Here is a 22,008-nt window from a genome sequence, read left to right as displayed (position 1 = left end):
AGTCTGGTATAGAGATATACTACATAGACGTACTCTTTAATGCAGTCTGGTATAGAGATATATTACATAGACTTACTCTTTAATGCAGTCTGGTATAGAGATATACTACATAGACTTACTCTTTAATGCAGTCTGGTATAGAGATATACTACATAGACTTACTCTTTAATGCAGTCTGGTACAGAGATATACTACATAGACTTACTCTTTAATGCAGTCTGGTATAGAGATATACTACATAGACTTACTCTTTAATGCAGTCTGGTATAGAGATATACTACATAGACTTACTCTTTAATGCAGTCTGGTATAGAGATATACTACATAGACTTACTCTTTAATGCAGTCTGGTATAGAGATATACTACATAGACTTACTCTTTAATGCAGTCTGGTACAGAGATTTACTACATAGACGTACTCTTTAATGCAGTCTGGTATAGAGATATATTACATAGACCTACTCTTTAATGCAGTCTGGTATAGAGATATACTACATAGACTTACTCTTTAATGCAGTCTGGTACAGAGATTTACTACATAGACTTACTCTTTAATGCAGTCTGGTATAGAGATATACTACATAGACCTACTCTTTAATGCAGTCTGGTATAGAGATATACTACATAGACTTACTCTTTAATGCAGTCTGGTATAGAGATATACTACATAGACCTACTCTTTAATGCAGTCTGGTATAGAAATAGACCTACTCTTTAATGCAGTCTGGTATAGAAATATACCTACTCTTTAATGCAGTCTGGTATAGAAATAGACTACATAGACTTACTCTTTAATGCAGTCTGGTATAGAGATATACTACATAGACTTACTCTTTAATGCAGTCTGGTATAGAGATATACTACATAGACTTACTCTTTAATGCAGTCTGGTATAGAGATATACTACATAGACCTACTCTTTAATGCAGTCTGGTATAGAGATATACTACATAGACTTACTCTTTAATGCAGTCTGGTATAGAGATATACTACATAGACTTACTCTTTAATGCAGTCTGGTATAGAGATATACTACATAGACTTACTCTTTAATGCAGTCTGGTATAGAGATATATTACATAGACTTACTCTTTAATGCAGTCTGGTACAGAGATATACTACATAGACTTACTCTTTAATGCAGTCTGGTATAGAGATATATTACATAGACCTACTCTTTAATGCAGTCTGTTACAGAGATTTATTACATAGACTTACTCTTTAATGCAGTCTGGTATAGAGATATATTACATAGACCTACTCTTTAATGCAGTCTGGTACAGAGATATACTACATAGACTTACTCTTTAATGCAGTCTGGTATAGAGATATACTACATAGACTTACTCTTTAATGCAGTCTGGTATAGAGATATATTACATAGACCTACTCTTTAATGCAGTCTGGTATAGAGATATACTACATAGACTTACTCTTTAATGCAGTCTGGTATAGAAATAGACCTACTCTTTAATGCAGTCTGGTATAGAAATATACCTACTCTTTAATGCAGTCTGGTATAGAAATAGACTACATAGACTTACTCTTTAATGCAGTCTGGAATAGAGAGACTACATAGACTTACTCTTTAATGCAGTCTGGTATAGAGATATACTACATAGACTTACTCTTTAATGCAGTCTGGAATAGAGACGTATTCCATAGGAACCAGTTCAGAAAGGTCTGTCAAGTTGAACACAAACTGGATCTTCTGGCTGAACTTTGAGCTGAAACAAGGAAAGCAGAAGACATTTAGGGTCTTTATTGTCCAACATCTTAATTATGAAAACACAGAGGCTGTACCTTATGAAAGGTTATTACCTACCTTAGGAAGTGTTTGGTGACGGTTATGAAGTTATAACACATGACCACCTACCTTATAAAGGGTTTGGTGAGGGCCAGGAGGGTACGGATAAACCAGGAGGGGTGGACGATAATCAACGACTTCAAATTCTTCCTTAACCTGAAAGAGGAGAAAGGGCATGTCCTTAGTGAACATCCCATTCGGGAATGGGCATCACCGGTAGCTAGGGCAATGGGCATCACCGGTAGCTTAGGCAATGGGCATCACCGGTAGCTAGGGCAATGGGCATCACCGGTAGCTTAGGCAATGGGCATCACCGGCTGCTTAGGCAATGGGCATCACCGGCTGCTTAGGCAATGGGCATCACCAGCTGCTTAGGCAATGGGCATCACCAGCTGCTTAGGCAATGGGCATCACCAGCTGCTTAGGCAATGGGCATCACCAGCTGCTTAGGCAATGGGCATCACCAGCAGCTTAGGCAATGGGCATCACCAGCTGCTTAGGCAATGGGCATCACCAGCTGCTTAGGCAATGGGCATCACCAGCTGCTTAGGCAATGGGCATCACCAGCTGCTTAGGCAATGGGCATCACCAGCTGCTTAGGCAATGGGCATCACCAGCTGCTTAGGCAATGGGCATCACCAGCTGCTTAGGCAATGGGCATCACCAGCTGCTTAGGCAATGGGCATCACCAGCAGCTTAGGCAATGGGCATCACCAGCTGCTTAGGCAATGGGCATCACCAGCTGCTTAGGCAATGGGCATCACCAGCTGCTTAGGCAATGGGCATCACCAGCTGCTTAGGCAATGGGCATCACCAGCTGCTTAGGCAATGGGCATCACCAGCTGCTTAGGCAATGGGCATCACCAGCTGCTTAGGCAATGGGCATGGTCTGAATGCCAAATCTCTGAAAGGTGTAAGTAATATATATTTTTTAATGTATTTTTTATATCACCTTTATTTAACCAGGTAGGCCAGTTGAGAACAAGTTCTGATTTACAACTGTGACCTGGTCAAGAATAAAGCAAAGCAGTGTGACAAAAACAACACAGAGTTACACATAAACAAACGTACAGTCAATAACACAATAGAAAAAGCTATGTACAGTGTGTGCAAATGTAGAAGAGTAGGGAGGTAAGGCAATAAATAGGCCAGAGTGGTGGAAATAATAAAAATGTAGCATTAACACTGGATTGATAGATGTGCAGATGATATGCAAGTAGTGATACTGGGGTGCAAAATAGCAAGAAGCTAAATAACAATATGGGGATGAGGTAGTTGGGTGTGCTATTTACAGATTGGCTGTTTACAGGTACAGTGATCGGTAAGCTGCTCTGACAGCTGATGCTTAAAGTTAGTGAGGGAGATATAAGTCTCCAGCTTCAGTGATTTTTGCAATTCGTTCCAGTCATTGGCAGCAGAGAACTGGAAGGAAAGGCGGCCAAAGGAGGAGTTGGCTTTGGGGGTGACCAGTGAAATATATCTGCTGGAGCGCGTGCTACGGTTGGGTGTTGCTATGGTGACCAGTGAGCTGAGATAAGGCGGGGCTTTACCTAGCAAAGACTTATAGATGACCTGGAGCAAGTGGGTTAGTCGACGAATATGTAGCGAGGGCCAGCCAACGAGAGCATACAGGTCGCAGTGGTGGGTAGTATATGGGGCTTTGGTGACAAAACTGATGGCACTGTGATAGACCGCATCCAGTTTGCTGAGTAGAGTGTTGGAAGCTATTTTGTAAATGACATCGCAGAAGTCAAGGATTGGTAGGATAGTCCGTTTTACGAGGGTATGTTTGGCAGCATGAGTGAAGGATGCTTTGTTGCGAAATAGGAAGCTGATTCTAGATTTAATTTTGGATTGGACATGCTTAATCTTGTCAATAGGGGGGCGCTGTTTTCACTTTGGAAAAAATCGTGCCCAAATGAAACGGCCTCGTACTCTTTTCTAGATCATACAATATGCATATTATTATTACTATTGGATAGAAAACACTCAGAAGTTTCTAAAACTGTTTGAATTATGTCTGTGAGTAAAACAGAACTCATTTTGCAGCAAACTTCCATGTAGGAAGTGAAAAATCTGAAAACGAGGCTCTGTTTCAGGGCCTGCCTATTCAATTGCCTTATATTTATCGATATGCATGCACTTCATACGCCTTCCACTAGATGTCAACAGGCAGTGGAAGGTGGAATGGGGTGTCTAGCTTGATCTGAGGTCGAACAAGAGCTTTTGGAGTGGCAGGTCCGGAATTTCCTTTGTCTACCAAGGCGCGAAGTACCTCGATATTGTCTTCTGATAAGCGTTCGGTTTACACGGCGAATATCTCCGGCTCTGATTTTATTTGATACATGTGATAATAACATCGTAAAGTAGGTTTTTTCAACCGAGTTTTATCAGTTTATTCAACGTTTATTGGGACTTTTGGAGTTTTCCGTTCTTTGCGTCGAGAGAAGATGGGAAAGTTATCAAGCTTGGCTAGCATTGTGGCGCGAATTCGACAGAAGAAAAGGACATTCTAAAACCAAACAACGATTTATTCTGGACCAAGGACTCCTTGTACAACATTCTGATGGAAGCTCAGCAAAAGTAAGAACAATTTATGATGTTATTTCGTATTTCTGTGGAAAATGTTGATTCCTAATCTCCGCCGTTTTGGCGAGCGCTGTCTCGCAATAACGCAAGCTGTATGTTATGGTAAAGTTATTTAAAAAAATCTAACACGGCGGTTGCATTAAGAACCAGTGTATCTTTCATTTGCTGTACAACATGTATTTTTTAGTAAAGTTTATGATGAGTTCTTTGGTCAGATTAGGTGAGTGTCCAAAATAGCTCCGGACATTCTGGGGAAATGTTGCTACATATTCACAATGTATAACCACGGTTTGCTGCTCTAAATATGCACATTTTCGAACAAAACATAAGTGTATTGTATAACCTGATGTTATAAGACTGTCATCTGATGAAGTTGTTCAAGGTTAGTGATTAATTTTATATCTTTTGCTGGTTTTTGCGAAAGCTACCTCTGCGGTGAATAAATGCAGTTGTGTGTTTGGCTATTGTGGTAAGCTAATATAATTCTATATTGTGTTTTCGCTGTAAAACACTTTTAAAAAAATCGGAAATATTGGCTGGATTCACAAGATGTTTATCTTTCATTTGCTGTACACCATGTATTTTTCATAAATGTTTTATGATGAGTATTTAGGTATTTCACGTTGCTCTCTGTAATTATTCTGGCTGCTTTGGTGATATTTTTGATGGTAGCTGCAATGTAAAACTATGATTTATACCTCAAATATGCACATTTTTGAACAAAACATAAATTTATTGTATAACATGTTATAAGACTGTCATCTGATGAAGTTGTTTCTTGGTTAGTGACTAATTCTATCTATTTTGTCGGTTTTGTGAAAGCTACCTATGCGGTAGAAACATGGTGAAAATATGCGGTTGTGTGTTTGGCTATTGTGGTTAGCTAATAGAAATACATAGTGTTTTCGCTGTAAAACATTTAAAAAATCGGAAATGATGGCTGGATTCACAAGCTGTTTATCTTTCATTTGCTGTATTGGACTTGTGATTTCATGAAAATTATATTATATGATATCCCTGTCCCGTTAGGCTAGGCTATGCTAGTCAGCTTTTTTGATGAGGAGGATCCCGGATCCGGGAGAGAGAAGTGGTAGAGGTTAATGTGAGTCTGGAAGGAGAGTTTACAGTCTAACCAGACACCTAGGTATTTGTAGTTGTGCACACCTTTTCTCAATAGGGGGGCGCCATTTCGACTTTGTAAAAAATCGTTCCCAAATTAAACTGCCTCGTACTCAATTCTTGCTCGTACAATATGCATATTATTATTACTATTGGACAGAAAACACTCTCTAGTTTCTAAAACCGTTTGAATTATATCTGTGAGTAAAACAGAACTCATTTTGCAGCAACCTTCCTGTCAGGAAGTGAGAAATCTGAAAATCGGGGGCTCTGTTCCAGGGTCAGTTTATTAATTTGCATGTAATCTATGGGTCTACATGCACTGCATACGCCTTCCCCTAGATGTCAGTAAGCAGTGAGAATTGGAATGGAGTGTCTAGGTAGATCTGAGGCCGAACAAGAGCTCTTGGAACCGGGGGTGCAATCTTTTCAACGTTCGTCATGACGCGAGACAGACCTCAGGATTGCGTTCTGAAAAGCTGTTATAGGCATTAGATATATCCGGCTCTGATTTTATTCGATATACGTGTTAAAAACATCATAATGTAGTTATTTTAAACCGAGTTATATAAGTTTATATCAGTATATTGCGATTTTCGGGATTTTCTTTGTGCTGCGTTCTGGGGATTTGGACACGTCTGCACCACATGGCTAACGTTTGCTGCTAATTCCACAGTTGAAGACGACATTCTACAACCGAGCAACGATTATTCTGGACAAATGACAACTTGTACAAGATTCTGATGGAAGCTCATTAAATAGTAAGAACTATTTATGATGTTAATTCGTAATTTCTGTCGAAAAAGTTTAACTATTATTCCGCCATTAATTTCGGCGCGGTCTCGCTTTAACGTACGCTGTATGTCGTAGTAACGTTAATTTTAAAAATCTAACACAGCGGTTGCATTAAGAACTAATGTATCTTTCATTTGCTGTCCAACCTGTATTTTTTAGTCAAGTTTATGATTAGTTATTGATTAGATTAGGTGCCTCTCCCAAGATTTCTCCCGACATTTTGTTTGCAGTTTGGCTACTATTCACAATGTATAACCACGATTTGTGCCGCTAACTATAAACATTTTCGAACAAACCATATATGTATTGTGTAATATGATGTTATAGGACTGTCATCTGAAGAAGTTTGAGAAGGTTAGTGAAAAAATTAATATCTTTTGCTGGTTTATTCGCTATCGCTAACCTCCCGGGTGGCGCAGTGGTCTAGGGCACTGCATCGCAGTGCTAGCTGCGCCACCAGAGTCTCTGGGTTCGCGCCCAGGCTCTGTCGCAGCCGGCCGCAACCGGGAGGTCCGTGGGGCGACGCACAATTGGCATAGCGTCGTCCGGGTTAGGGAGGGTTTGGCCGGTAGGGATATCCTTGTCTCAGTATGTAATGTAAAATGTAATAAAATGTATGCACTCTACTGTAAGTCTCTCTGGATAAGAGTGTCTGCTAAATGACAAAAATGTAATGTAAATGTAAAAAATGTTATGTTGAATGAATGGGGCTGTGTGGTAGGCTATTGTAGTAAGCTAATATAATGCTATATTGTGTTTTCGCTGTAAAACACTTAAAAAATCTGAAATATTGGCTGGATTCACAAGATGTTTGTCTTTAATTTGCTGTACACCGTGTATTTTTCATAAATGTTTTATGATGAGTATTTAGGTATTTCATGTTGGTTTCTGTAGTTATTCTAGCTGCTTTGGTGAGAGTTGTGATGGTGGCTGCAATGTAAAACTATGATTTATACCTGAAATATGCACATTTTTCTAACAAAACATATGCTATACAATAAATCTGTTATAGGACTGTCATCTGATGAAGTTGTTTCTTGGTTAGTGACTATTTATATCTTTATTTGGTCGAATTTGTGATAGCTACCTATGCAGTAAAAAAATGGTGAAAAAAAAAAAGTTGGGTCTTTTGCTATCGTGGTTAGCTAATAGAAATACATAGTGTTTTCCCTGTAAAACATTTTAAAAATCAGAAATGACGGCTGGATTCACAAGATGTGTATCTTTCATCTGGTGTCTTGGACTTGTGATTTCATGATATTTAGATGCTAGTATTTACTTGTGGCGCTATGCTAGGCTATGCTAGTCAGCTTTTTTACTGATGAGGGTGCTCCCGGATCCGGGATGAGTACCAAGTAGAAGTTAATGTGAGTCTGGAAGGAGAGTTTACAGTCTAACCAGACACCTAGGTATTTGTAGTTGTGCACATATTCTAAGTCAGAACCGTCCAGAGTAGTGATGCTAGTGGGGCGGGTGGGTAAGGGCAGCAATCGGTTGAAGAACATGCATTTAGTTGTACTAGCAGTTGGAGGCCACGGAAGGAGTAGTGTATGGCATTGAAGATCGTTTGGAGTGTCCAAAGAAGGGCCAGATTATACCGGATGGTGTCGTCTGCGTAGAGGTGGATCAGAGAATCCCCAGCAGCAAGAGCGACATCATTGATATATACAGAGAAAAGAGTCGGCCCGAGAATTGAACCCTGTGGCACCCCTATAGAGACTGCCAGAGGTCCGGACAACAGGCCCTCCGATTTGACACACTGAACTCTATCTGAGAAGTAATTGGTGAACCAGGCGAGGCAATCATTTGAGAAAGGATATTGAGTCTGCCGATAAGAATGCGGTGATTGACAGAGTCAAAAGCCTTGGCCAGGTCGATGAAGACGGCTGCACAGTACTGTCTTTTATCGATGGCGGTTATGATATCGTTTAGGACCTTGAGCGTAGCGGAAACCAGATTGCATAGTGGAAAAGAGGGTAAAACAGTAACAGGTCTACTGGGTAACAGGTCTACTGGGTAACTGGTCTACTGGGTCATTGGTCTACTGGGTCATTGGTCTACTGGGTCATTGGTCTACTGGGTCACTGGTCTACTGGGTCATTGGTCTACTGGGTAACTGGTCTACTGGGTAACTGGTCTACTGGGTAACTGGTCTACTGGGTCATTGGTCTACTGGGTAACTGGTCTACTGGGTAACAGGGTAACAGGTCTACTGGGTAACAGGTCTACCGGGTAACAGGTCTACCGGGTAACAGGTCTACCGGGTAACAGGTCTACCGGGTAACAGGTCTACTGGGTAACAGGTCTACTGGGTAACAAAGTAACTGGTAAACTGGGTAACAGGTCTACTGGGTAATTGATCTACTGGGTAATTGGGTAACTGGTCTACTGGGTAACTGGTCTACTGGGTAATTGGGTAACTGGTCTACTGGGTAACAGGTCTACTGGTTAACTGGTCTACTGGGTAATTGGGTAACATTGTCTACTGGTTAACTGGGTAACATTGTCTACTGGTTAACAGGGTAACTGGTCTACTGGTTAACAGGGTAACTGGTCTACTGGGTAACAGGGTAACTGGTCTACTGGGTAACAGGGTAACTGGTCTACTGGGTAACAGGGTAACTGGTCTACTGGGTAACAGGGTAACTGGTCTACTGGGTAACAGGGTAACGGGTCTACTGGGTAACAGGGTAACTGGGTAACAGGGTAACTGGGTAACAGGGTAACAGGTCTACTGGGTAACAGGTCTACTGGGTAACTGGTCTACTGGGTAACTGGTCTACTGGGTAACTGGTCTACTGGGTAACTGGTCTACTGGGTAACTGGTCTACTGGGTAACTGGTCTACTGGGTAACAGGGTAACTGGTCTACTGGGTAACAGGGTAACTGGTCTACTGGGTAACAGGGTAACTGGTCTACTGGGTAACAGGGTAACTGGTCTACTGGGTAACAGGGTAACTGGGTAACAGGGTAACTGGTCTACTGGGTAACAGGGTAACTGGTCTACTGGGTAACAGGGTAACTGGTCTACTGGGTAACAGGTCTACTGGGTAACAGGGTAACTGGTCTACTGGGTAACAGGGTAACTGGGTAACAGGGTAACTGGGTAACAGGGTAACTGGTCTACTGGGTAACAGGGTAACTGGTCTACTGGGTAACAGGGTAACTGGTCTACTGGGTAACAGGGTAACTGGTCTACTGGGTAACAGGGTAACTGGTCTACTGGGTAACAGGGTAACGGGTCTACTGGGTAACAGGGTAACTGGTCTACTGGGTAACAGGGTAACTGGTCTACTGGGTAACTGGTCTACTGGGTAACAGGGTAACGGGTCTACTGGGTAACAGGGTAACTGGTCTACTGGGTAACAGGGTAACGGGTCTACTGGGTAACTGGTCTACTGGGTAACTGGTCTACTGGAAAACAGGTCTACTGGGTAACAGGGTAACTGGTCTACTGGGTAACTGGTCTACTGGGTAACTGGTCTACTGGGTAACTGGTCTACTGGGTAACTGGTCTACTGGAAAACAGGTCTACTGGAAAACAGGTCTACTGGAAAACAGGGTAACTGGTCTACTGGGTAACTGGTCTACTGGGTAACAGGTCTACTGGGTAACAGGTCTACTGGGTAACAGGTCTACTGGGTAACTGGGTAACAGGTCTACTGGGTAACAGGTCTACTGGGTAACAGGTCTACTGGGTAACTGGGTAACAGGTCTACTGGGTAACTGGTCTACTGGGTAACTGGCCTACTGGGTAACTGGTCTACTGGGTAACTGGTCTACTGGGTAACTGGTCTACTGGGTAACAGGGTAACTGGTCTACTGGGTAACAGGGTAACTGGTCTACTGGGTAACAGGGTAACAGGTCTACTGGGTAACTGGTCTACTGGGTAACAGGGTAACTGGTCTACTGGGTAACAGGGTAACTGGTCTACTGGGTAACAGGGTAACTGGTAAACTGGGTAACAGGTCTACTGGGTAACAGGTCTACTGGGTAATTTATCTACTGGGTAATTGGGTAACTGGTCTACTGGGTAACTGGTCTACTGGGTAATTGGGTAACTGGTCTACTGGGTAACTGGTCTACTGGGTAACTGGTCTACTGGGTAACAGGTCTACTGGGTAACAGGGTAACTGGTCTACTGGGTAACAGGGTAACTGGTCTACTGGGTAACAGGGTAACTGGTCTACTGGGTAACTGGTCTACTGGGTAACAGGGTAACTGGTCTACTGGGTAACAGGTCTACTGGGTAACAGGGTAACTGGTCTACTGGGTAACAGGGTAACAGGTCTACTGGGTAACAGGTCTACTGGGTAACTGGTCTACTGGAAAACAGGTCTACTGGGTAACTGGTCTACTGGAAAACAGGTCTACTGGGTAACTGGTCTACTGGGTAACTGGTCTACTGGGTAACAGGGTAACTGGTCTACTGGGTAACAGGGTAACTGGTCTACTGGGTAACAGGGTAACAGGTCTACTGGGTAACTGGTCTACTGGGTAACTGGTCTACTGGAAAACAGGTCTACTGGGTAACTGGTCTACTGGGTAACTGGTCTACTGGGTAACAGGGTAACTGGTCTACTGGGTAACAGGGTAACTGGTCTACTGGGTAACAGGGTAACTGGTCTACTGGGTAACAGGGTAACTGGTCTACTGGGTAACAGGGTAACTGGTCTACTGGGTAACAGGGTAACTGGTCTACTGGGTAGCAGGGTAACTGGTCTACTGGGTAACAGGGTAACTGGTCTACTGGGTAACAGGGTAACTGGTCTACTGGGTAACTGGTCTACTGGGTAACAGGGTAACTGGTCTACTGGGTAACAGGTCTACTGGGTAACTGGTCTACTGGAAAACAGGTCTACTGGGTAACTGGTCTACTGGGTAACAGGTCTACTGGGTAACAGGTCTACTGGGTAACTGGTCTACTGGAAAACAGGTCTACAGGGTAACTGGTCTACTGGGTAACTGGTCTACTGGGTAACAGGGTAACTGGTCTACTGGGTAACAGGTCTACTGGGTAACAGGTCTACTGGGTAACAGGTCTACTGGGTAACAGGTCTACTGGGTAACAGGTCTACTGGGTAACAGGTCTACTGGGTAACAGGTCTACTGGGTAACTGGTCTACTGGGTAACTGGTCTACTGGGTAACTGGTCTACTGGGTAACAGGTCTACTGGGTAACAGGTCTACTGGGTAACAGGGTAATGGGTAACAGGTCTACTGGGTAACAGGGTAACTGGTCTACTGGGTAACAGGTCTACTGGGTAACAGGGTAACTGGTCTACTGGGTAACAGGGTAACGGTCTACTGGGTAACAGGTCTACTGGGTAACAGGTCTACTGGGTAACTGGTCTACTGGGTAACTGGTCTACTGGGTAACTGGTCTACTGGGTAACTGGTCTACTGGGTAACTGGTCTACTGGGTAACAGGTCTACTGGGTAACAGGGTAACAGGTCTACTGGGTAACAGGGTAACTGGTCTACTGGGTAACAGGGTAACTGGTCTACTGGGTAACAGGGTAACTGGGTAACTGGTCTACTGGAAAACAGGGTAACTGGTCTACTGGGTAACTGGTCTACTGGGTAACTGGTCTACTGGGTAACAGGGTAACTGGTCTACTGGGTAACTGGTCTACTGGGTAACAGGGTAACTGGTCTACTGGGTAACTGGTCTACTGGGTAACTGGGTAACTGGTCTACTGGGTAACTGGGTAACTGGTCTACTGGGTAACTGGTCTACTGGGTAACAGGGTAACTGGTCTACTGGGTAACAGGGTAACTGGTCTACTGGGTAACAGGGTAACTGGTCTACTGGGTAACCGGGTAACTGGGTAACAGGGTAACTGGGTAACAGGGTAACTGGTCTACTGGGTAACAGGGTAACTGGTCTACTGGGTAACAGGGTAACTGGTCTACTGGGTAACAGGGTAACTGGTCTACTGGGTAACAGGGTAACTGGTCTACTGGGTAACAGGGTAACTGGTCTACTGGGTAACAGGGTAACTGGTCTACTGGGTAACTGGTCTACTGGGTAACTGGTCTACTGGGTAACAGGGTAACTGGTCTACTGGGTAACAGGGTAACTGGGTAACTGGTCTACTGGAAAACAGGGTAACTGGGTAACTGGTCTACTGGAAAACAGGGTAACTGGGTAACTGGTCTACTGGAAAACAGGGTAACTGGGTAACTGGTCTACTGGGTAACAGGGTAACTGGTCTACTGGGTAACAGGTCTACTGGGTAACAGGGTAACTGGTCTACTGGGTAACAGGGTAACTGGTCTACTGGGTAACAGGGTAACTGGTCTACTGGGTAACAGGGTAACTGGTCTACTGGGTAACTGGTCTACTGGGTAACTGGTCTACTGGGTAACTGGTCTACTGGGTAACTGGTCTACTGCGTAACTGGTCTACTGGGTAACAGGGTAACTGGGTAACAGGGTAACTGGGTAACAGGGTAACAGGGTAACTGGTCTACTGGGTAACAGGGTAACTGGTCTACTGGGTAACAGGGTAACTGGTCTACTGGGTAACAGGGTAACTGGTCTACTGGGTAACAGGGTAACTGGTCTACTGGGTAACTGGTCTACTGGGTAACAGGGTAACAGGGTAACTGGGTAACAGGGTAACTGGGTAACAGGGTAACTGGTCTACTGGGTAACAGGTCTACTGGGTAACAGGGTAACTGGTCTACTGGGTAACAGGGTAACTGGTCTACTGGGTAACTGGTCTACTGGGTAACAGGGTAACTGGTCTACTGGGTAACTGGTCTACTGGGTAACAGGGTAACTGGTCTACTGGGTAACAGGTCTACTGGGTAACAGGGTAACTGGTCTACTGGGTAACTGGTCTACTGGGTAACTGGTCTACTGGGTAACTGGTCTACTGGGTAACTGGTCTACTGGGTAACATGGTAACTGGTCTACTGGGTAACAGGTCTACTGGGTAATTGGGTAACTGGTCTACTGGGTAACAGGGTAACTGGTCTACTGGGTAACAGGGTAACGGGTCTACTGGGTAACATGGTAACGGGTCTACTGGGTAACTGGTCTACTGGGTAACTGGTCTACTGGAAAACAGGTCTACCGGGTAACAGGTCTACCGGGTAACAGGGTAACAGGTCTACTGGGTAACATGGTAACAGGTCTACTGGGTAACAGGGTAACAGGTCTACTGGGTAACAGGGTAACAGGTCTACTGGGTAACAGGGTAACAGGTCTACTGGGTAACAGGGTAACAGGTCTACTGGGTAACAGGGTAACAGGTCTACTGGGTAACAGGGTAACTGGTCTACTGGGTAACAGGGTAACTGGTCTACTGGGTAACATGGTAACGGGTCTACTGGGTAACTGGTCTACTGGAAAACAGGTCTACTGGAAAACAGGTCTACTGGGTAACAGGTCTACTGGGTAACAGGGTAACAGGTCTACTGGGTAACAGGTCTACTGGGTAACAGGTCTACTGGGTAACAGGTCTACTGGGTAACAGGTCTACTGGGTAACAGGTCTACTGGGTAACAGGTCTACTGGGTAACAGGTCTACTGGGTAATAGGGTAACAGGGTAAATGGTCTACTGTGTAACAGGTCTACTGGGTAACAGGTCTACTGGGTAACTGGTCTACTGGGTAACAGGTTACCTGGACTACTGGGTAACAAAGTAACTGGTCTACTGGGTAACAGGTCTACTGGGTAACTGGTCTACTGGGTAACTGGTCTACTGGGTAACTGGTCTACTGGGTAACTGGTCTACTGGGTAACTGGTCTGGGTAACTGGTCTACTGGGTAACTGGTCTACTGGGTAACAGGGTAACTGGTCTACTGGGTAACAGGGTAACTGGTCTACTGGGTAACAGGGTAACTGGTCTACTGGGTAACAGGGTAACTGGTCTACTGGGTAACTGGTCTACTGGGTAACAGGGTAACTGGTCTACTGGGTAACAGGGTAACTGGTCTACTGGGTAACAGGTCTACTGGGTAACAGGGTAACTGGTCTACTGGGTAACAGGTCTACTGGGTAACTGGTCTACTGGGTAACTGGTCTACTGGGTAACTGGTCTACTGGGTAACTGGTCTACTGGGTAACTGGTCTACTGGGTAACTGGTCTACTGGGTAACTGGTCTACTGGGTAACAAAGTAACTGGTCTACTGGGTAACAGGTCTACTGGGTAACAGGGTACCTGGTCTACTGGGTAACAGGTCTACTGGGTACCATGGTAACAAAATAACTGGGCTACTGGGTAACAGGTCTACTGGGTAACATGGTAACAACATAACTGGGCTACTGGGTAACAGGTCTACTGGGTACCATGGTAACAAAATAACTGGGCTACTGGGTAACAGGTCTACTGGGTACCAGAGTAACTGTGCTACTGGGTAACAGGTCTACTGGGTACCAGAGTAACTGTGTCTCACCTGCGGTCGATCTGCTGGTAGCATTTCCTGAGCCAGCCCACACTGGGCATCTTCTTCCTGGACGTGGCACCGTTCAGATACACTATCATATAGTTCTCTGCTACCAAGAGCTCCAAAGTGCCGATCACATACCTGATAACACACAACAATAATAATAATATTAGACTCTTCTATATAATAGGAAAAGCCCCGTACCTGGGATCCACTGCATAATAATATTAGACAATATAGACCTACCTAGGCTACTACTACCGCTATACAGATACAGGCTACTACTACTACTATACAGACACAGGCTACTACTACTACTACTACTACTATACAGACACAGGCTACTACTAGAACTACAGCCCTAGGGATCCACTGCATAATAATATTAGACTCTTCTATATACTACTACTATACAGATACAGGCTACTACTACTACTACTATACAGATACAGGCTACTACTACTACTACTACTATACAGATACAGGCTACTACTACTACTATACCGATACAGGCTACTACTACTACTACTACTATACAGATACAGGCTACTACTACTATACAGATACAGGCTACTACTACTACTATACAGACACAGGCTACTACTACTACTATACAGACACAGGCTACTACTACTACTATACAGACACAGGCTACTACTACTACTATACAGACACAGGCTACTACAACTACTACTACTACTACTACTACTACTACTACTATACAGCTACAGGCTACTACTACTACTACTATACAGATACAGGCTACTACTACTACTACTACTACTATACAGATACAGGCTACTATTACTACTATACAGATACAGGGTACTACTAATACTACTACTATACAGATACAGGCTACTACTACTACTACTACTATACAGCTACAGGCTACTACTATACAGCTACAGGCTACTACTACTATACAGCTACAGGCTACTACTACTATACAGATACAGGCTACTACTACTATACAGATACAGGCTACTACTACTATACAGATACAGGCTACTACTACTATACAGATACAGGCTACTACTACTACTACTACTACTACTACTACTATACAGATACAGGCTACTACTATACAGATACAGGCTACTACTACTACTACTACTATACAGATACAGGCTACTACTACTACTATACAGATAAAGGCTACTACTACTACTATACAGATACAGGCTACTACTACCGCTATACAGATACAGGCTACTACTACTATACAGACACAGGCTACTACTACTACTACTACTACTACTACTACTATACAGACACAGGCTACTACTACTACTACTACTATACAGATACAGGCTACTACTACTACTACTACTATACAGATACAGGCTACAACTACTACTACTATACAGATACAGGCTACTACTGCTATTGCTATACAGATACAGGCTACTACTACTACTATACAGATACAGGCTACTACTACTACTATACAGATACAGGCTACTACTACTACTATACAGATACAGGCTACAACTACTACTACTATACAGATACAGGCTAATACTACTACTATACAGATACAGGCTACTACTAATATTGCTATACAGATACAGGCTACTACTACTATACAGACACAGGCTACTACTACTACTACTACTACTACTACTACTACTACTACTATACAGCTACAGGCTACTACTATACAGATAAAGGCTACTACTACTACTATACAGATACAGGCTACTACTACTACTACTACTATACAGATACAGGCTACTACTATACAGATACAGGCTACTACTACTACTACTACTACTATACAGATACAGGCTACTACTACTACTACTATACAGATACAGGCTACTACTACTACTACTACTATACAGATACAGGCTACTACTACTACTACTATACAGATACAGGCTACTACTACTATACAGATACAGGCTACTACTACTACTACTACTACTACTATACAGATACATGCTACTACTACTACTATACAGATACAGGCTACTACTACTACTAATATACAGATACAGGCTATTACTACTACTATACAGATACAGGCTACTACTACTACTACTACTACTACTATACAGATACAGGCTACTACTACTATTGCTATACAGATACAGGCTACTACTACTATTGCTATACAGATACAGGCTACTACTACTACTACTACTATACAGATACAGGCTACTACTACTACTACTACTACTACTATACAGATACAGGCTACTACTACTACTGCTATACAGATACAGGCTACTACTACTACTACTACTACTACTACTATACAGATACAGGCTACTACTACTATACAGATACAGGCTACTACTACTACTACTACTACTATACAGATACAGGCTACTACTACTACTACTATACAGATACAGGCTACTACTACTACTACTATACAGATACAGGCTACTACTACTACTACTACTATACAGATACAGGCTACTACTACTACTACTATACAGATACAGGCTACTACTACTACTACTATACAGATACAGGCTACTACTACTACTACTATACAGATACAGGCTACTACTACTACTACTACTACTACTATACAGATACAGGCTACTACTACTACTACTATACAGATACAGGCTACTACTACTACTACTATACAGATACAGGCTACTACTACTACTACTATACAGATACAGGCTACTACTACTACTACTATACAGATACAGGCTACTACTACTACTACTATACAGATACAGGCTACTACTACTACTACTACTACTACTATACAGATACATGCTACTACTACTACTATACAGATACAGGCTACTACTACTACTAATATACAGATACAGGCTATTACTACTACTATACAGATACAGGCTACTACTACTACTACTACTATACAGATACAGGCTACTACTACTATTGCTATACAGATACAGGCTACTACTACTATTGCTATACAGATACAGGCTACTACTATTGCTATACAGACACAGGCTACTACTACTATACAAACACAGGCTACTACTACTACTATACAGCTACAGGCTACTACTATACTGATACAAGCAACTACTACTATACAGATACAGGCTACTACTACTACTACTACTACTACTATACAGATACAGGCTACTACTATACAGATACAGGCTACTACTACTACTATACAGATACAGGCTACTACTACTACTATACAGATACAGGGTACTACTACTACTACTACTATACAGATACAGGCTACTACTACTACTAATTCTATACAGCTACAGGCTACTACTATACAGATACAGGCTACTACTACTACTACTACTATACAGATACAGGCTACTACTACTATACAGATACAGGCTACTACTACTATACAGATACAGGCTACTACTACTACTACTACTATACAGATACAGGCTACTACTACTACTACTATACAGATACAGGCTACTACTACTATACAGATACAGGCTACTACTACTACTACTATACAGATACAGGCTACTACTACTACTACTACTACTACTACTACTACTACTACTACTATACAGATACAGGCTACTACTACTACTATACAGATACATGCTACTACTACTACTACTACTAGTACTACTACACAGAAACAGGCTACTACTACTACACAGATACAGGCTACTACTACTACTATACAGATACAGGCTACTACTACTATACAGATACAGGCTACAGATACAGGCTACTACTACTACTATACAGATACAGGCTACTACTATACAGATACAGGCTACTACTACTACTATACAGATACAGGCTACTACTACTACTATACAGATACAGGCTACTACTACTACTACTACTATACAGATACAGGCTACTACTACTACTGCTATACAGATACAGGCTACTACTACTACTGCTATACAGATACAGGCTACTACTAATACAGATACAGGCTACTACTAATACAGATACAGGCTACTACTACTACTACACAGATACCAGCTACTACTACTACTACTATACAGATACAGGCTACTACTACTATACAGATACAGGCTACTACTACTACTACTACTACTATACAGATACATGCTACTACTACTACTATACAGATACAGGCTACTACTACTACTAATATACAGATACAGGCTATTACTACTACTATACAGATACAGGCTACTACTACTACTACTACTACTATACAGATACAGGCTACTACTACTATTGCTATACAGATACAGGCTACTACTACTATTGCTATACAGATACAGGCTACTACTATTGCTATACAGACACAGGCTACTACTACTATACAGACACAGGCTACTATTACTACTATACAGCTACAGGCTACTACTATACTGATACAAGCAACTACTACTATACAGATACAGGCTACTACTACTACTACTACTACTACTATACAGATACAGGCTACTACTATACAGATACAGGCTACTACTACTACTATACAGATACAGGCTACTACTACTACTACTATACAGATACAGGGTACTACTACTACTACTACTACTATACAGATACAGGCTACTACTACTACTAATTCTATACAGCTACAGGCTACTACTATACAGATACAGGCTACTACTACTACTACTACTATACAGATACAGGCTACTACTACTATACAGATACAGGCTACTACTACTATACAGATACAGGCTACTACTACTACTACTACTATACAGATACAGGCTACTACTACTACTACTATACAGATACAGGCTACTACTACTATACAGATACAGGCTACTACTACTATACAGATACAGGCTACTACTACTACTACTACTACTACTACTACTATACAGATACAGGCTACTACTACTACTATACAGATACATGCTACTACTACTACTACTACTACTACTACACAGAAACAGGCTACTACTACTACACAGATACAGGCTACTACTACTACTACTACTACACAGAAACAGGCTACTACTACTACACAGAAACAGGCTACTACTACTACACAGATACAGGCTACTACTACTACTATACAGATACAGGCTACTACTACTATACAGATACAGGCTACAGATACAGGCTACTACTATACAGATACAGGCTACTACTACTACTATACAGATACAGGCTACTACTACTACTATACAGATACAGGCTACTACTACTACTATACAGATACAGGCTACTACTACTACTATACAGATACAGGCTACTACTACTACTACTACTATACAGATACAGGCTACTACTACTACTGCTATACAGATACAGGCTACTACTACTACTGCTATACAGATACAGGCTACTACTACTACTGCTATACAGATACAGGCTACTACTAATACAGATACAGGCTACTACTAATACAGATACAGGCTACTACTACTACTACACAGATACCAGCTACTACTACTACTACTATACAGATACAGGCTACTACTACTATACAGATACAGGCTACTACTACTACTGCTATACAGATACAGGCTACTACTAATACAGATACAGGCTACTACTAATACAGATACAGGCTACTACTACTACTACACAGATACCAGCCGGTGGTCACTGCCTTCATAGGCCTGCATAGCTAAGCCTAATAATAGCCAGCCGGTGGTCACTGCCTAAAATATAAAATACCAGGTTACTCAGGAGAAAAGTGATTTATTCTCGGGATTGAACATTTGTAAAATAGCGGGAAAATATGAAATATCTTTTTAGCATTGGTGTCCAAAAACCAATGCAAGTCAATATTCCGTTTCCCAGGGTTTGCACCAGGGTTTGCACCAGGGTTTGTACCAGGGTTTGTACCAGGGTTTGTACCAGGGTTTGTACCAGGGTTTGCACCAGGGTTTGTACCAGGGTTTGTACCAGGGTTTGTACCAGGGTTTGCACCAGGGTTTGCACCAGGGTTTGCACCAGGGTTTGCACCAGGGTTTGCACCAGTAGGACTCACTTGAAGAGGTTGTCCATGATGTAGCGGTAGTTGGGTTGGTTGCTCTCAGGCATGTAACACACGGCAAACACTATGATGGCATTCAGGCCGTCTCCATAGTAACCTGGAACACATCAGAGGTTCAAACACAACCTGCTCTGCATGGGACATTGTTACTGTAAAAATGTGTTGGTCCAATACCCTCTTGTAGGACTAGGGTTATGTGTTAGGGGTCAGAGGTTACCTTCGTGGTTGATGACCCTCTTGTAGGACTAGGGTTGTGTGTTAGGGTCTGGGGTCAGGGGTTACCTCGTGGTTGATGACCCTCTTGTAGGACTAGGGTTATGTGTTAGGGGTCAGGGGTTACCTCATGGTTGATGACCCTCTTGTAGGACTAGGGTTATGTGTTAGGGGTCAGGGGTTACCTCGTGGTTGATGACCCTCTTGTAGGACTAGGGTTATGTGTTAGAGGTCAGGGGTCAGGGGTTACCTCATGGTTGATGACCCTCTTGTAGGACTAGGGTTGTGTGTTAGGGTCTGGGGTCAGGGGTTACCTCATGGTTGATGACCCTCTTGTAGGACTAGGGTTATGTGTTAGGGGTCAGGGGTTACCTCGTGGTTGATGACCCTCTTGTAGGACTAGGGTTATGTGTTAGGGGTCAGGGGTTACCTCGTGGTTGATGACCCTCTTGTAGGACTAGGGTTGTGTGTTAGGGTCTGGGGTCAGGGGTTACCTCGTGGTTGATGACCCTCTTGTAGGACTAGGGTTGTGTGTTAGGGTCTGGGGTCAGGGGTTACCTCATGGTTGATGACCCTCTTGTAGGACTAGGGTTATGTGTTAGGGGTCAGGGGTTACCTCGTGGTTGATGACCCTCTTGTAGGACTAGGGTTGTGTGTTAGGGTCTGGGGTCAGGGGTCACCTTCGTGGTTGATGACCCTCTTGTAGGACTAGGACTATGTGTTAGGGGTCAGGGGTTACCTCGTGGTTGATGACCTTCTTGTAGGACTAGGACTATGTGTTAGGGGTCAGGGGTTACCTCGTGGTTGATGACCCTCTTGTAGGACTAGGACTATGTGTTAGGGGTCAGGGGTTACCTCCGTGGTTGATGACCCTCTTGTAGGACTAGGACTATGTGTTAGGGGTCAGGGGTTACCTCGTGGTTGATGACCCTCTTGTAGGACTAGGGTTGTGTGTTAGGGTCTGGGGTCAGGGGTTACCTCGTGGTTGATGACCCTCTTGTAGGACTAGGACTATGTGTTAGGGGTCAGAGGTTACCTCGTGGTTGATGACCCTCTTGTAGGACTAGGGTTATGTGTTAGGGGTCAGGGGTTACCTCGTGGTTGATGACCCTCTTGTAGGACTAGGGTTATGTGTTAGGGGTCAGGGGTTACCTCGTGGTTGATGACCCTCTTGTAGGACTAGGGTTATGTGTTAGGGGTCAG

The 22,008-nt window shown here is 43.0% G+C and overlaps 1 protein-coding gene across 2 annotated transcripts in view; it reads right to left on the bottom strand.

The window, feature by feature from the left end:
• Positions 1–22,008, bottom strand: part of bnip2 (BCL2 interacting protein 2) — a 69,685-nt gene that overhangs the window by 7,569 nt on the left and 40,108 nt on the right. Inside the window, exons 6-9 of one of the 2 annotated variants that reach the window (XM_038987400.1) lie at positions 20,587–20,689; positions 14,724–14,855; positions 1,878–1,964; positions 1,630–1,728 (exon numbers count right to left, since the gene is read on the bottom strand). In XM_038987400.1, the coding sequence (XP_038843328.1) occupies positions 1,630–1,728; positions 1,878–1,964; positions 14,724–14,855; positions 20,587–20,689 (421 nt within the window). The remainder of the gene's footprint in view (positions 1–1,629; positions 1,729–1,877; positions 1,965–14,723; positions 14,856–20,586; positions 20,690–22,008) is intronic. The other variant, XM_038987401.1, reaches the window with a different exon arrangement.

This window comes from Salvelinus namaycush, unplaced genomic scaffold (assembly GCF_016432855.1).
Source record: "Salvelinus namaycush isolate Seneca unplaced genomic scaffold, SaNama_1.0 Scaffold719, whole genome shotgun sequence".
Lineage (NCBI taxonomy): Eukaryota > Metazoa > Chordata > Actinopteri > Salmoniformes > Salmonidae > Salvelinus > Salvelinus namaycush.
Note: the sequence above shows the minus strand (reverse complement) of the source record. Positions and strands in the feature narration are given on the sequence as shown.